At 43.7% G+C, this 16,114-nt stretch overlaps 1 protein-coding gene across 5 annotated transcripts; it reads right to left on the bottom strand.

Moving 5' to 3' along the window:
- Window positions 1–39: 39 nt before the first annotated feature.
- On the bottom strand, window positions 40–14,458 carry zdhhc2 (zDHHC palmitoyltransferase 2). Of its 5 annotated transcripts, XR_015131109.1 has the most exons (15): window positions 13,988–14,454; window positions 11,698–11,724; window positions 7,825–7,919; window positions 7,083–7,203; window positions 6,835–6,904; window positions 6,690–6,722; window positions 5,476–5,596; window positions 5,306–5,344; window positions 5,008–5,140; window positions 4,255–4,381; window positions 2,865–2,957; window positions 2,516–2,631; window positions 1,317–1,384; window positions 932–1,228; window positions 40–720 (listed from the first exon to the last, which is right to left on the bottom strand). XR_015131109.1 is itself a non-coding variant. In XM_086307051.1 (14 exons), exons 1-13 carry the CDS (start codon window positions 14,112–14,114, stop codon window positions 1,344–1,346), a joined length of 1,143 nt encoding a protein of 380 aa, XP_086163177.1. In that variant the 5' UTR covers window positions 14,115–14,454; the 3' UTR covers window positions 40–1,228; window positions 1,317–1,343. The 5 variants fall into 5 exon arrangements, 4 of the variants coding, with proteins under 4 accessions (XP_086163177.1, XP_086163194.1, XP_086163188.1 ...); XM_086307051.1 differs by having other exon boundaries at window positions 40–1,228; XM_086307068.1 differs by lacking the exon at window positions 13,988–14,454 and adding an exon at window positions 11,823–12,623 and having other exon boundaries at window positions 40–1,228.
- Between the last annotated feature and the right edge of the window lie 1,656 nt (window positions 14,459–16,114).

Here is a 16,114-nt window from a genome sequence, read left to right as displayed (position 1 = left end):
TTCAGTGGCTTCGCGTTCTTCCATTAAAGAATCGAGTGAGACCGAAGATGAGCTCATTTTATTCTTGTAAGGCATCACAACTGTACAGTACATTGCCTCTCACATCCATATAGTCTTTAAGTCATACACAGAAGAATAGAAAAATAGAGATCGAACACTGACTGTCACTATGAAGCTTTTTGTTTTGAGAAGAGCGTACATTCTTTAATTTTCAGTGACGCTTTTAATCGTTTCCAGCCTCAGACGGTCAAAGTGAACCACACGAAGCGACCGGAGCAGATTTTTTTCTTTTCTTTTTTTTGCTCTGCAGTACATCCACAACATGTGAGATATTAAAACAATCAACAGAATCTGCAGCAGCATCGCACAAAGGCTTGTTTTTGCTGGCGGGCCCTTCATAGACAGAACAGTCGGGAAGCTTTTTGGCCAGCAGTTTGACGTCAGACTGTAGGACATATTTGGCAGGAGGGGGGACTGGGGGAGGGGCGCTGTCATACGCACAGAGCACCACCAGCTTTTAGGTGTGACGGCAACATCCTCATATATGCTATAAAGATCTAGCAGAGCCCTTATTGGAATTTAATTACTACTAACTACTCTTTTCTGTGGTGGGCGGGGGACACGTTCACTTCACAAGGTGTGTTTGCGTTGACATCCTGAGATGAGAGCATGCATCATTTCATCAACTTGCACAATACTCAACACAGCGGGTGGAGAAACCTGCCCCCAGCCCCTCAAACGACAAAAAAAGAAACAGAAAAAGAAAAATGTCTGAAGGAATGTCAGTTATATAGCACATTAACATCACTACTAATCTATACTCAGAGCAAACATTTGGCAAACTGCATCTACTCGAGCGCTACGCTGTGAGAACGACTGAAAACGAACAGACTTGCAGACTTTTGAACTGGGACGTACAAAAGCAGCTCACTTATAGTTCAAAGTGCAAAAAGTCCGCTCTTGTTGCTGCTCTGTGCTTGTCTGTATAGAAAAAAGAAAACGGGATAATTGGAATGCAGTTTCAAATACGGTCGACTTGTTCCAACTTTCAGGCAGCAGCAGATAATAACGATAAGAGAAGTAAATGACGATTATTATGTTTTCCTCCGGTTTGTTAGCGAAGTCAGTCTCTCATAAGCATGGTGCACTAATGGAAAACGACAAATATGATGTCACCACCACGTCACGTTCTGATAGGCACGGACACAGAGGAGGGGGCAGCATAGACCTGCGAGACAAAACAAGGAAACGTGAATTTTAAAAATATAATCCTGAATCTCATTCTGCAGGTAAGGTGTGCGTGAGCGTAAACATACTTTTCTGGTTTGTAGTGTCAAACGTGGTTACGCCTCGTTCTCTATGGTCATCCCTGGGTTACTGGCACCTGAATCAAACACACAGGTGGAACATTACTCAACATCTTGGAGTGCAGTACTGTGCAAAACTCCTGAGCTCGCACTCAGTTTTTAACATTTTAACTGGAAAATGGGAAATAGGTGCAGCAATCCATGACTGATGGTGCTCCACACACACACATATATTTCACTGCACTGCGTGTTTGGGATTTTTGCCATGCAAAAAAGAATAATAATTCCATAAATTATGACAACATCCCAAACACGACCGAGGGGAATCCAGCCCAAACCATTACAGAGCCTCCAACGTGTTTTACTGATGGCTGTCAACACAACCGTCTCTCCTGTACGGTGGCCCTGAGTGGACAAAAACAGACTGCAACTTAAGAAAACACCAGCAATAAGAAAAACGCTGCAATAAGAAAAACGCTGCAAAAGCACACAAAACACAACGGAAATAGGAAAAAAGAAATAGAAAAAACGAAAACAAATAGGAAAAAACAGATTTCCAAAAGCAAGGGAAGTGTTTTTGGGGAGACAATAACTCGACGGACCAGTTGCAGGAACCAAAATATGCTAGGTGTGTGTTAATCTGATGATTCATATAATACTGATGACGAATTTTTAGGCTAATAGTTAGGCTAACACACTTACCTCTCATCTTTTCTTTCCTCATAAAACCGATAGATCCTCCACTTCTTTTAAGTGTCTCCCAGAGCAATTCTTAGCATATTTTGGTTCCTGTAACTGGTCCGTCGAGTTATTGTCTCCCCAAAAACACTTCCCTTGCTTTTGGAAATCAGTTTTTTCCTATTTCTGTTTTCATTTTTCCCCTTTGTTTTGTGTGCTTTGCAACGTGTTTCTTATTGCTGGTGTTTTCTTAAGTTGCAGTGTGTTTGGCCTCTCAGGGCCACCGTACTCCTGACCTCCTTCGCGCATACTAACAATGTTTTGAGCCAAAATTTTCAAATTTGCATTCATCACCCCATGAGGCCTGATTTTCAGTCTGGTTCGTGTGATTTGGCATACCTCAGCCTTTGATCAATAGCTACTAAAAAAAACCATTCCTCTGAAAATGAGTGGCTCAAGACCTTGGTACAGTGCTGCTGTTTTATCATCAAGCAGCTGCGGAGAACCCTACAGAAGGAGCATCATCTTACCCTTTCTGTCCTTGTCCGTTGCAGTTTCATTCTCTGACCAGGAGGGGGTGCTGGTGAGCAGACGACTCTGGCTTTCTCTGAGTGGTTTGGAGGGGAACTGACGGCCCTCTGCTGCACTAAGATTACACAAACAGAACCGGGGGTGAAAATCAATGCAAAATGTTCCTGTAATCTAAACCTGGAGACCCATCACTGATAATGGAGCTGCTAACAGGTGATCTATTTTCTTGCATAATTAAATCTGCACAATTGATAAAACCCCTATAGGCTAATATGCAGCTGTGCAGACTCTGTTTCTGTAAAGTACTCGAGTTCACATATTAATTGGATGGTGTTATTTTTTACTCACCTCTTGTTGGCTGGGTTGGAGCCAGTTGGTGAGGAGGGCTGCTCCGGATCCAGATTCACCAGGCAGGTTGGGAACGAACAGCCATCGCCTAAACTGTAAGGCCACCAGACAAGAAGAAGCACAGTTGTCATGATCCAATTACTGCAGATTGTAAGTGTTCTATGTTATGGATGCATATTTAAGTTTAAGCAGATTCTGTTAAAGCAAACCTGTGTATGTTTTTACTGAATATGAGTCCCTTGAAATTATAGGATTAAAAAAAGCTAAACATTAAAGCATGTATGGATAATCAAGGCAGGAAAACGACTCTGCAAAGTTAGTTATGCAATGCAGTGTTGTTAGGTAACACTAGCCACCAAAAACTGCTATTCATACCAACCGCTGTGAAATGCTAAAAGCTGCAGTTCCTCTAGTGGCCACTTGAGCCCGCCACCAACATTCCGTCAAACCCCATCGACTACAGTGTTAAAAAAATCCAACTTTACAGCACAAATAAGCACGGTTACAGCTTTTCTCTTTAAAACATCAGATATTTACATTTAAATAACAGCATAGCTTGGCGTGTAGTTAATTGTAACGTGACATCCAGGAAGTCCATGTTCCATTTTTATCGCAGGTCAGATTCTTGTTACTTTGCAGTTCATATAGCTGTCACTGCCAAATTGCTGTATAGTCACAAAATAATATTTAAGCTGCAAAACTGGAGCATCAGCATCAACTCACAGCGGTGATGTTGCTGTTTCCTGAGATCTAATGCTCTGCTGCTGTCTCTTCTGGGACTTTCTGTCTCTTTTGAACCATTTTGTTTCAAACTAAGTGGCGATGCTCAGCAATCCCTGAGCTCACTGCTGACTTCATTCATTCACGGCTGCTTTGACAACGTTGTGTTTAAATATGCTAAAATAATTCCCTAAACTGCTTCTTTTTTTTACAACATTGCCTGAAGGACATGATTATGAAGAAGATAAATGTGAATTCCCCACATGACTGTAAGTGTAAATGTTTATGCCGGCATTATTCAGAGCTGGTTTTGATCTAATAATATAACATTCTGAATAGGCTGTTTGTATGACTTTACTTAAGATACCAGGGGGAAAAAAAACATAAAAGAATGCTCTGATATCATGCTTGGACATTTTTCAGTCACATATTAGCCTCTCAGCAGGTGTGGGATGATTATAATTCTACTGATCACATTATTGTATCCTGAAGCAGCTCCTCGAGTCTCTGACCTGATTGCTCTTCAGGCTAGACTGAAATTTTAGTGGTCATCGGGGTTTATAAACTGTAAAATAACCCTCTGTAGGCTGGTGTTAATCATTTATGACTGGTTCAAATGCTTTGTCTGGTATTTGAGAAGTGGTTTTCAAGCTGCTTTTGATGAGCTCACCTGGAGAAGACAGGGATTGGCCAGTATTTGACTTCATCGCCAAACACCTGGCGGAAGTTCTTGCTGAAGCCCAGACTGAAGCCGTTCTTATCTGTGCCGTGACGAAACACAGGAGAACGCACTGCCTCTGTAACAGCAGATGAGGAGAAGAAGAAGAAGAATTAGAAACACAGCACTCCCTCCTCAGCCTCTGCACAATCTGCTAATTTTAAACTGGAGCTCGATCAAACAGCGGATCATCGCGGGACCCGCTCAGGCTGAACTGTGGCATCGAGAAAACAACTCTGAATCAAAGTGTCTTTGTTGTGCAGGAAAAACTAGATCTCAGGCTGTTTCGCCAGGTGTGACTTCTCCCTCTGAACACCGTATCAGTGTCTCTTACTAAGCTGCTTACTGCTCCCAGCCTTGTGTCTTTGCATTACACTGTAACATACTCCTCTGGATAATCCACTCTCCTCCACGCACAGGGACAAAGTGTGCCACTGTGCACGCATAATGGGAAACTCCTCTGTCTGACAGCAGCCCAAAGAGGCTCATCAAGGCAGTGTGCTGATGAGAATGGTGACAGATGGAGAAAGGGGGGGAAAAGGCATACAGCATCCTTCATCATTAGTGCAAAGACGATGCTGTGCAAACAGAGGAGGCAGATTCCTAGAAAACAGAGCGCTGGTGTCCAGCTGAGGCTTTGCAAACACTGCGTCAAAACTCAAAACACACAGACGCACGCATGCGGGCGCGGAGGACGCTACCTACCGAGAGTGGATCTGTTCTTGCAGACGAGCCAGCAGTGATAGATGAAAAGCGAAGCCAGGCTCACGGAAAACATGGAGGCCGAGAAGAAGAGGAAGAGGATGTGGAACTTTGCCTGAGTGTCTGGGAGGCCGTTCTGAGAAGGGAAAAACACACACACACACTTTAACAGAGCTACACCGGCACAAAGCTGACACAAGAATAAACTAAATCTCATCAGCGGGTTTTCTCTAACTGGAGAGACTTCAACTAGCTGTTTTAAGGGAAGCAGTCTCTAATTTAGTAGCTGGTTGGTTCATACCAGGTATTCTTTTAGGCGGAAATGTGCTCTACCTCCAGCCTTGTGAAAAAGGGTAAAACATAAATATTCATCTGTGATTAAACAAGTTGTTTAAAAACAACAACAGCAACAACAACAACAACAACACATTCACGCACGGACATATTACACCATGATCGCTTCGTACTTACAGTCCAAAACTTGATGAAGTACTGAAGATCCGTAGCAGTTATAAAAAGGCAGTAGAGTAGCGAGTACAACAAAAACAGCATGAAAAACTTGTAGTTGGCGAATCCCACACAGTTGTTCACCCTGCAAAATAACGAATGGATGAAAGGACACAGGCTGCTGATGGAAACGATTGTATGCACACTTCAATATTCCTGAGACAATTCGGACACCCTTTACATCGCTGTGCAGAGCAGCAGGGATGGGCTAGGGGGAGGGAGCCGACAGAAAGCAGCTGTTACATTTGTGTCTATTATTTCAGCTTTTTAAAGGGGTTTTTATAATAAAAACGCATAGCTCAGTCAACAAAAGGGGAAGATACAGTCTGCCAGGCAGCAAAGTGACAGAAATGTAGTGTTTCTATCAGGTGTTTGTGAATTTGTTTGTGTTTTTTAGCTGGAAAAATCATCAACCAGCAATTAGTCCTTTTAACCAATCAGAGGCCAGCACAGGTGTGTGTGGTTTCACTCCCAAATAAAACCAGCTAATTAAATAAATAACTAGAAATCTCAGATTTTATTGCTTCATGTCCCAGTATAAACTATATACACAGTTCCTACTGATTCTCCTGTTTTTCCCCTGAACACCAGATATGGTGCATTATTCACAAGAGAGCCAACAAGCTGATCGTGTTTACCAAAAATTAGACACACTAGGATCGGATTTGTCTTGTCTCCCTCTGCTGCCAGAACCCGCTGGTAGCTTAGAGTATCAAATCAAGCTGTTTGTGCATCTACGTCAGGGGTGGGAAACTTTTTCTGTTTTTCCAGAAGGCTTTACTGACTTAGATAAAAATGAAAGCTGGAACACCGAATCGAAATTTGCTCAGAGGTGATGATGAAATTATTGGAAGCAGAAATGAAAATTCCACCAAAAAATTAGTCTATATTTTTTTCCACTAGCCTGATATGCAACACTTCCATTATGAAACTGTTAAGGGCAGAGTGGGCTGGGCTGTGTGGTCTAAACGAGGCCTGTTTGCTAGTTATCTTGAATGCTCTGGCAATGTGGTGCAATCTCAGTATGATGGATTGCAGTGAAACTCTATTGCTGTGGGGCTTTACTGAAAGGGAATTTATATCGCTAAAGAGCATAAGTGCATGTGAGTACAGCGGTGCACTAATGCAGTGTCAATAATCCAATACTGTGTGTTAAATAAAAGACAGTCACTCCATACCAGGGGCAGTGGTGATCCATCTTCAGGATGCATCTGTAACACAGCAGGGTGAGACGTCAGTGAAACTGTGAGTAACTCTCTGTGCACCTGCGTGCGGCGAATAGTGCGGTCTGTTCTCTAAAGGTGCATGAGCGAGGAGCCGTACTTATCACAGACTGAACAGTGGTGACATCGATCAGGCTTCAGCAGCTGGCAGCGGTCACAGAAACGGATTGCTGAGGAGACACAGCCAATTCAATCACACAGCCGTCAGCAGCAGTACCAGCAGCCTCTCCTAACTCCTGACCAGAGACTAACAAGGTGACAGGCGCTGAAATGAGCTCTGAGAGCTGCGCGTCAGTCTAGACTATTCCAGCTGTTCTGCCTCAGCGGCACCGCGTGCCGTTACTGTACCTCCGGAGTTGGTGCGGGTGTAGATGGGCAGATCCTTGGCTATCCTCCTCAGGATTTCCTGCTGAGACTCTCCCCGATCTTCACGCTCCAGCAGCTCCTTGTCAGAGTGGGACAGGTGAAACTATGGAGGGCAGAGCACGGAGGGAAAGGCAAACAACACCTGTGATTTATCAGCAGACCAATCTCCCATCACTGCTGTTCACCGCCCCTTTGCATTTGTTAAAACCGATTGAATTATTCTGCCAGACAAGCCCCATGCTGTGTGAGAATCAGTAATGCGGGAATTTCTACTACTGTGAAAGCCAACTTAGCAGGGCACTTTCTTCCATTTGTTTCTGGGTTTTCTTTTGGTGTTTTTTTTGGGGTGGGGTGGGGGGCTTTCTCCAGCCCTCGCAGCCACCGGGACAATTTATAACCGAACACTGGAAACAAATAACCATAACAAACAGCACAGCACATGTAAGTCTGGACTTTTATTCCAATGATTGCTGCCTGCGTGTCTGCGGTTCGCCTCTGTGGAAATTGCAACCGTGGCTTTTCTCTTAAGATGTATGCATGCGTTCACCCCGCGGGGCTTAAGTGCTGTGGCCAGGATCAGAGCCATTAAGAGTGCAGATCCAGGCACTTCCACTGGAGAGTATTATTAGTCTAAATGCAGCATTCAATCACACGGGGAAGCGCTAAACTACAGCTTCCCTTCACACTGCGACATGCACGCTGCGTCACGGTCGGACACACTCACCTCCTTCAGGGGGTTCATGGGCTTGGTGAAGATGGTTTGCCAGTACGCCCACACAAACATGATGAAAACGACATGGTACACCAGCAAGTATACGACTGCAAGCAAAAACAAGAAAGAAGAACACCAGCGTCAATTTTCAGCGGTGCGCGTACACTCCATTGAACAAGAACGATGTTGGTGATTCAGTTTCGCCTTTTTCATTGGAAAATCGGTAGAGTATTAAAAATCAGCCTGCGCGCCAGGCTTGGATGGCTTCCCGATTGAGCAGCGGTTTTGACAAATGGATTGGTGTCAGGGTTTTTTCATCTTACTCGCGGGACCCGACAGGGGTGCCCTTTGTCCCCGTTGCTTTTTACAATATTTCTAGAACCGCTGGCCTTGGCTATTCGAGCAAACAGGGGTGTCAGAGGTGTTCATGCAGGGGGTATGGAACACAAGTTGTTTCTATATGCTGATGACATCTTAGCAGTATTGACGGATCCCATGCAGTCTCTACCAGCGCTACTCACGTGTGTTGAGTCATTTTCAGGGTTGTCAGGTTATAAGATAAACTGGGACAAGTCAGAGGGCATGCCATTGTCAGCATCATGTCATTCTGGATGCGTTACTCCATTCAATTTTAAGTACTCACCTTCAGGTATGAAGTATTTAGGAATATTATTAAAACCCGACTTGGAGGATATTATGCTTTCAAATGTGGAACCTCTCCTCCTAAAGATAAAAACAAATCTGGATAAATGGGGTAAATTGAATCTTACATTATGGGGTAAAATTAATGTGATTAAAATGATGGTGGTCCCACAGTTCAATTATGTTTCCATGATGTTACCTGTACGAATTCCTTTGCACATATTTGGTCAAATTGAGAAGTTAATCAAAGATTTTTTGTGGAATAACAAGAAGCCGAGAGTGAATATAAAGAAAATGTGGGCCTCTAAAGACATTGGGGGAATGGCCCTCCCAAATGTGAAGTTGTATAATTTAGCTTTTGAATTGTCAAGACTGGCCAAATACTGGACAGGATCGGGCTCTGAGCTGAGCTGGATGAAGATCGAACAGGAACTAGCGAGCCCCTTCACACCTTTGGATGTTCTCTCGCAGGGCGCGGCAACTAATGGACAAGACTCTCATGATAACCCAGTGCTCAGGTATTCCAAAGCTGTCTGGGTGGAGGTGCACAAGTTGTGTGGAGCATCTCATCTAAGACAACCTTATACCTCGCTATGGAACAATATTGCTGTAAGGATTGGGCGGAAAACTGTGTTCTGGAAGGAATGGCTCGTCAAAGGCATACGCAGGATAAGTGATCTTTACTCAGGGGGAGTGTTTATGTCATTTGCTGAAATAACCCAAAAATACGGTTTGATAAGAGAAAATAATTTTTGGAAATATTTACAAATAAGGGATTGTGTTACCAAAGGAAAATTTGCTCAAAGCTCGAATATGGTGGTGGAGTTTTTAGAATTGTCCAGTACAGCACATAGGGCAGCGGTTTTCTACAAACTGTTTAACAATCCAAAAAAAGAGATATGTGAAAACTTGAGGGTTATATGGCAGAGGGATCTGGGTTGTGCAATTTCTAAAGAAGACTGGCGCAGAATTTTGTCATTCTCTGATAAATATATAAGAGAGGCCAGGGGTAAATTTACTCAGTATAAATTAATACACAGATGGTACTTCACTCCATCCAAACTTTATAGAATGGGAATTAGTCCCAGTAATGTATGCTGGAAATGTAGATCAGATCCAGGGACATTTATGCATGCTATTTGGGAATGTGGGAAAGTTTATCCCTTTTGGCAAAAAGTATTGGACAAAATAGGAAGGTGGATTGGTTTGATGATACCCCTGTCACCAAGACTGTGCTTATTAGGGGATCGGTCAGTATTACCTGGGGTTTCAAAATATGACTTTGTGGTTATAAAGGTGGGGGTTATCGCAGCGGCTCGAGTTATTCTCAGTGTATGGAAGGAACCGTCTCCTCCAGAATATAATAGGTGGAAAGAAACTATGCTGAAAATGGTGTCGTATGAAAAACTCTTGGCTAGGATTAATGATGATAGGGAGGGTTTTGACAAATCGTGGGGACGTGTTTTTGGCTGAGATGGTTGGAACTTATTTGGTCAGGGCAATTATCTTTAGTCATGTTGTACGCTTGCTGCACTGTTTGTTTGTGTAGGCACTCAGTAAGGGAATGACTTAAAGATTTGAGTTAACTGATTTGGGTTTTGTTTTTTTTTGTTTGTTTGTTTTTTGTTTTTGTTTTTTTTATTATATTTTATTTTGGGGGTTTTTTCTGTTGTTGTTTGTTGGTTGTTTTGTTTGTTTTAGTGTTGTGAAATGTTAAAAACAAATAAAGACTTCAATTATAAAAAAAAAAAAAAAAAAAATCAGCCTGCGGTAATTATTATTTGTTGTTGTGCCAAACACTGGGACGGTGTAAATCAAAGTGAAGGAGAAATCGGGCTCAATGAACAAGTTGTATAAACTCAGCATTGAGCCAATCATGGCTTCAGTATGCAGCTTAATTACTTTTAAGATGCCTTAAGTGTGTGCTGATGGAAATTTTATTGCAGGCACAGAATCCATTTACAGAGAGTCTCTTTGATTATTTCCTCTGCTAAAGCGAGCGCCAGGGTGGAAGTGTGCCATTGCTGTTTGTCAGCAAAAACAACTGAGCTGAATTTCATGAAACTTGGTAGGAAGCATGTGAAAGAGAGTCTGGAGGTGGAGGTATGCTCTGGAGAGAAGAAGAATGAAAATCTATAGTAGAAGCAAGACAGAATGCATCTGCGTGAATAGTGGAGGTATAACAGTGGAGATGCAAGGAGGTAGTGAAGGTGGATGAGCTTAAATGCCTGGTGTCATCCAAAGCAACAGACAATGCATAAGAGAGGTGAAGAAGAGAGTGTGGGCAGGGTGGAGCAGGTGGAGATGAGCATCAGGGGGTTTGTGACAGAAGGATAGCATCAAGAAACAAAGGGAGGGTTTACAAGATGGTAGTGAGGTTATAAATTGTAATAAACTATAAGACAGGAGGCGGACTTGGAGGTGTCAGAGTTGAGGATGCAAAGGTTTTCATTGGGAGTGACCAGAATGGACAAAAACAGCTCAGGTTGGAGATTAAAGCTAAAGAGGCAAGGCTGAGATGGTTTGAACGTGTGCAGAACAGGAAAAAGGAGGTTGAAGATGGAGCTGCCAGGCAGGAGGAAAACAGGAAGACCTCAGAGAAGGATGTAGAGAAGGAGGACATGCAGAGGGCTGGTGTGACAGAGGACGACGCTGGAGGCGGGGTGAGATGGAGGCAGATGATCTGCTATGGAGACCCCTAAAGGGAGCGGCCGAAGAGAGACAAAGACGCAATATAATTAAAATTGAACTGAACTGAGATCAGTTTCATGTAACTGGAATTTTCCAACTATGACAATGAAGTTTACAGCGTAACAGCTTAATAGGTCTTCTGACAAAGCAATTAATTTATATTTCCATGCATTTTAACATTATTTAGCCATGTTTCTTTTTTAAAAAATAGGTGGAATCTAACCTGTCGGTGACATTAAATGCTACTAGTTATCAGGATTTATCCTCTGGAGAGTCTGAATATTTAACTCCATCCAACTTCCCTCCTTAAAAAGACTGCTGAAAACAAACCACTCCTGTCTTCATTTGGTGTCTTTGAACTTACCTCCATATTGTGAAATGCACACTAAATAAAAACCTTTAAACATACAGTTTAATGACAAAACCCAATGGCACATTTCCAGCTGGAGGGCTTACCTTTGCAAAGACTAAAAGGCCACTCAGCTCAACACCTAACAGAGAACAGCTGCCTCATGGAGCTCAGGATGATAAACGCCATTATAAAGCACTTACCCTTTTCTCCTGTGTCTTCAATGGACTCTGAAGAATGGAAAGGGAAACAGTGAAAAGGCACAGTCAGACTACCAGAAACAGATTTTTCACATATGCATTTCTTCCTTAACTTGGGGATGACCCACGTGTGGGGTGGTTCTCATTGTGACTGTCAACATGCTCGGCCATCAGTCAGCGCCTGAATTGAAATCAGCAAAACGGAGAAACGCTGACTCTGTAGAGCCTCCGTCCCAACGTCGGGTCTCACACCAGTCACAAAATCAATATGCAACACGCTCCCTGTGAAACAGTTTGACTCATTGTTCCTCCATAGCTGAGCATTGAGTACAGGTAGTGAAAAACAAAGGAGCATCCTGCACAGCGAGTGTGTCTGTGTCTGAGTGTGTGAATTCCCACTGAAGGGACCGGGTGAAGCTGGAGGCTGACAGGAGCACCTGGATGAGCATCCCAAAAAAACCTGCACACGGACACACGGACACACACACACCTTCAGCGCTGGACTAAAACATTAGAAAGGCAGAGGTTAAGACCTGTTGGGAAATTTCCTGTTGGTGTTTTTTACATTTACCTCAAAGCAATGATTAGTTAAGCATACGGAATCATCTATCTTTGGCAATCAGGCAGTAACGCAGCGTGCACACACACACAGACACTCAGAATAGGTGAGCCAAGGAGTTGAATCGTGGCACACAGTCAAAAACTGTGTGCATGTTGCCATGCCAGCATAAAAACCCCAGAGTCTGACGGTGTGTGTGTTTGATTAAGGACATGTACATGGATCAGCGCTCCCTAATCGTGTTTGCATTCCTGACAAAAAGTGTCTCCAAAAATGGACAAGAAGCTAAACAGCATCTGACTTCAGTTCTTTAACAATCTTTAAAAGGCGATCGATTGTTCAAAAGGCTGATGTTGTGGGTGAGGGGGGGGGGGGGGGGGGTTGCGGGAAAGTGGGTCAACCTCAGATTGCTTGGGGGTGAATTATGTAAGCCAGACAATGGGATTAACATGAGCTGATGAGCGAGCTGTATCAGCTGATGATGCTTTCACACAACTGACTCTGTGTATGGCTGCGGAGAGCACGCTGGCCCCGAGCGGCCACTTTCCTGGCCTGCTGCTGCTGTTTTCATCAGCCCGTTCCATGTGACCCGAGAGCATCGCTGTTGTTTCCCCGTTGTTCAGCAAAACAGTGCAGTTTTATAAAGAAAAGGCTATTTTTCTATTCCCCTGAAGTAATGAAAGAAGTCTTGTGGGTGGCGGCAGACACGTGGTGACCTGTAATTCTAGAAGAGGTTCATCGTGGGACAGGATCTAGCTGCTGTGTCATGACACTATGACTCCTGCACACTCTAAGCTCTGGTGTCTGTCTAAATTTGGAGAAGATCAGATAAAGGATCGATCAGCCAGAACATCAAACTGCTTCTGTTTGGTCTCATTAGATGTTCTCCATTATTGTGCCCCCCCCCCCCCTTCTTTTTTTCCCCCTTTTTTGTGACAGAGCAGATTTTCTTTCCTTGTGGTCTGACAATGTGCCAAATGGAGCACAAGAGTAGGCTGCCGAGACTCCACTGAGACATCCTAGAAACCATTACTCACTATCCAGGTCAACTTTGTGCTCACTGCTCACCGAGGAGGCTCGCCGTCTGTAACCGCGCCACCCAATAATCAGCTGCAGGAGGGGAAGTGAAGGAAGGATGCCTGACTAAAGCCATAAGAGACTTTTATTGCTATAGGATAATGCCTGCAGTGTTTGTCACACGATGAAGCTACTGCAAACTGAACCTGAAGCTATTACAGTAAGACTTTAAGATAGTGCTGATAGAGGCGTTAGAATCAGATAATCTGAGACAGATGGTCCAATCCCAATCTCACACCCTGTGCTACATACTTCATAATAAAAGCAGGCTGCACAGTCCTCCAGTTGCACTGTGAAAATACACATTTCTCACTTGCCTGCAACAATATGCTGACAACTGGCTGAAGTGTTGTTGTCATGTGACTGTCCACACACACACACACACACACACACACACACACACACACACACACACACACACACACACACACACACACTGCGTGAACAATAAAGACATTCTTGTGAATGCCAAAATAAAATAAATAAATAACAAGCCTGATTCACAAACTGCTGAAAGGGAAATGTGTTTCCACCCAATCTCAAAAAATCCACACACACACACCAGTTAGGGGCATTTCCCCTTTCCTCACACACACTCTCTCTCTCTCTTACACACACACATCATCCCCCCTTACTACCGAGACAGCTCATTCTTACCTATGCAAAGCTGCAAAACATACGCGTAGTATGACCACGCCACTATCAGAGCGATGAACAGGACCGGGATCCAGTACAAAACTCTCTGACAGCCTCGCTTGATACTACGCGAGCCCGACGGTGCCATAGTCTAGGAGCGGATCATTTCCCGTGCGCATTCGCGTGGTGCTCTCCCCTCTTCTCCCCCGCTGCGTGTGTTTGCGTGTCTTCCCGTAGACTGTCACTGCATCGTAGCTCCGGCTCTGATCAGCCTAATCGACAGCTCAGACGCAACATCCTAAACCAGCCTCCCGCCCTGCCTCCTCCTCCTCCTCCGCTGCTGGTGGTGGTGGTGGTGCTGCTTGCACCGCTCTCCCCTCTGATCGTCCTGCTCGACTACTAGTACAGACTACAACAACACATCAGACGGCTCACGCACACCTGTGCACGAGCTCAAGCACACATTCACTACGAGTCCGCGCTCGCCTGCTTCCCCACAGGTTGCCATGACGTCCGCGGGATGCTGCAAGCCTGGCACATTTTTCAGCGCGCGCAGAAAATGGGTTCAGCAAGTTCAGACGGACTCGTGCGCGCGCGCCGACTACAAATATAGGTCCAGTCTACACAAGACTGTGAGGTCAGTTGTACCTCTCTGGTCTGTTTTATTTTTTTGTTCAGATGGAGTGAGTGATGTGATTCAGCTCCTTCCTCACACACTCATCCTGCTCTCTGTGTTCTTGTTTGTTTGTTCGCTCTTCTGTCCCTCTCTCTCCGTCCTACCTTTGTGTTTAATCATTGCTTGACAGTGGAGGCGGAGGTCTGCGCGATCCAGCTGCTTCTACTGCATCTCCACCTGCAAAATATTCTCGCAGTCCTGCCGCAGGATGCTTTGTACAGGCAGACTGCACACTATAGCGTGTGCCATATTTTGCACAGTGATTTATGATTTTTAAAAAAGCAAAGAACTGGAGGTTCAAAGGGAAACAGAAACAAATATCCCATAAAAATGTAAGTAAAGAGCACCTTCTTAGTATTTTAAAAGGGATAGGCACACATTAGATTATAAATATTAGTATTAATATGTAATAGTATGTAGTGTTTGCCCTTACATTTACTCATTCCTGGGTGCGGGCTGTATTCTAACCTCCTTTTCTCATTTCATATCAACACATGCTCCAGTTGTGTAGGCTACAGCGTTAACATGGCCTCTTATTTAGAAGGGAGAACATATATTTTTCCCCTTCAGACTGTGTTGTAGAGAATCCTAACCCTCCCCTTCTTACATTGAAAGAAACATTAGTATAGAGGAGCAGGCTGTTTTAGAGTTCCCTGACACAGTATGCCTTTGAGATGCAGGCTGTTATTGTGACATTTTTTCTCCTTCATTCAAAAAGGGCAACCCTGAAGGCACGTGCAAAGTTGTGCAGCCATGTCTTTTCAAAAGTTGATGTTGCATGGTTAGGGCCAGGGCATGACACCACAAACCTTTGCAGGTCTAAAGCTTCTTAATCTTCGGAGTGAAGACTGAGAGAGAGCACGCCAAAACTCTGCACAGTAACATCTTGCATCCCAACGGCATACCCAGTCAGGATGCTCTATAATACAGCCTGCACTCATAGAGTAATGTAAGAAGAGGAAGTTAGCAAACAGAAAAAAGGACAGTGCGAAAGACTCAGCAAAGATAACACAGTATGATAAACAATGAAAATAATTATTTGAAAGCACCACAGAATCACTGGGAGCTTCGCTGTATTATATTCCAGTATAAGCTGGTTATCCCCTAATTTATGTGTTGAACTTTACAAACGTTGCAAATTGATGCGTGTAAAATGTACCAAAGGACAGAAAATGTATTTAAATTTCTTCAGAAAGGACTTCAACCTACACTTAATGTGGGCCACAAATGAATCATAATTATAAATATAACTATAATAGAATAAATAATAGAACAATAAGCACTTACAGGTCTTGTGCTCATTCTATGGACTCTCCCCTCGTGTGCCTCACAGTGTTTGGGTACACGGACCAAAATCAATCAAGTCAATCAATCCAGATCATTATGGCTCACTTTTTGACCAGTTTTCAAAAGTATTTATTTTACTAATTAATATATTACACATGTGTATTATTATTATTTGCTATGCACAT

Source organism: Aulonocara sp. 'chitande type north' Nkhata Bay, linkage group LG2, assembly GCF_057382095.1.
Source record: "Aulonocara sp. 'chitande type north' Nkhata Bay isolate Kocher_YH1m ecotype deep benthic linkage group LG2, A_spYH_male_GT1.1, whole genome shotgun sequence".
In the NCBI taxonomy this organism is placed as follows: Eukaryota; Metazoa; Chordata; class Actinopteri; order Cichliformes; family Cichlidae; genus Aulonocara; species Aulonocara sp. 'chitande type north' Nkhata Bay.
The sequence above is the reverse complement of the archived record's forward strand: the minus strand, read 5'-3'. Positions and strand labels throughout refer to the sequence as shown.

Bases quoted from the DNA above. Each gene is read 5' to 3' on its own strand.
- zdhhc2 (XM_086307051.1), bottom strand. From the start codon at position 14,114: ATGGCACCGTCGGGCTCGCGTAGTATCAAGCGAGGCTGTCAGAGAGTT. The intron at 6,905-7,082 runs GTACAGTAACGG...GTGTCTCCTCAG, and splicing joins CACCCGCACCAACTCCGGAG to CAATCCGTTTCTGTGACCGC. The intron at 1,385-2,515 runs GTAAGATGATGC...TGTTTGATTCAG, and splicing joins AACGGACAAGGACAGAAAGG to GTGCCAGTAACCCAGGGATG.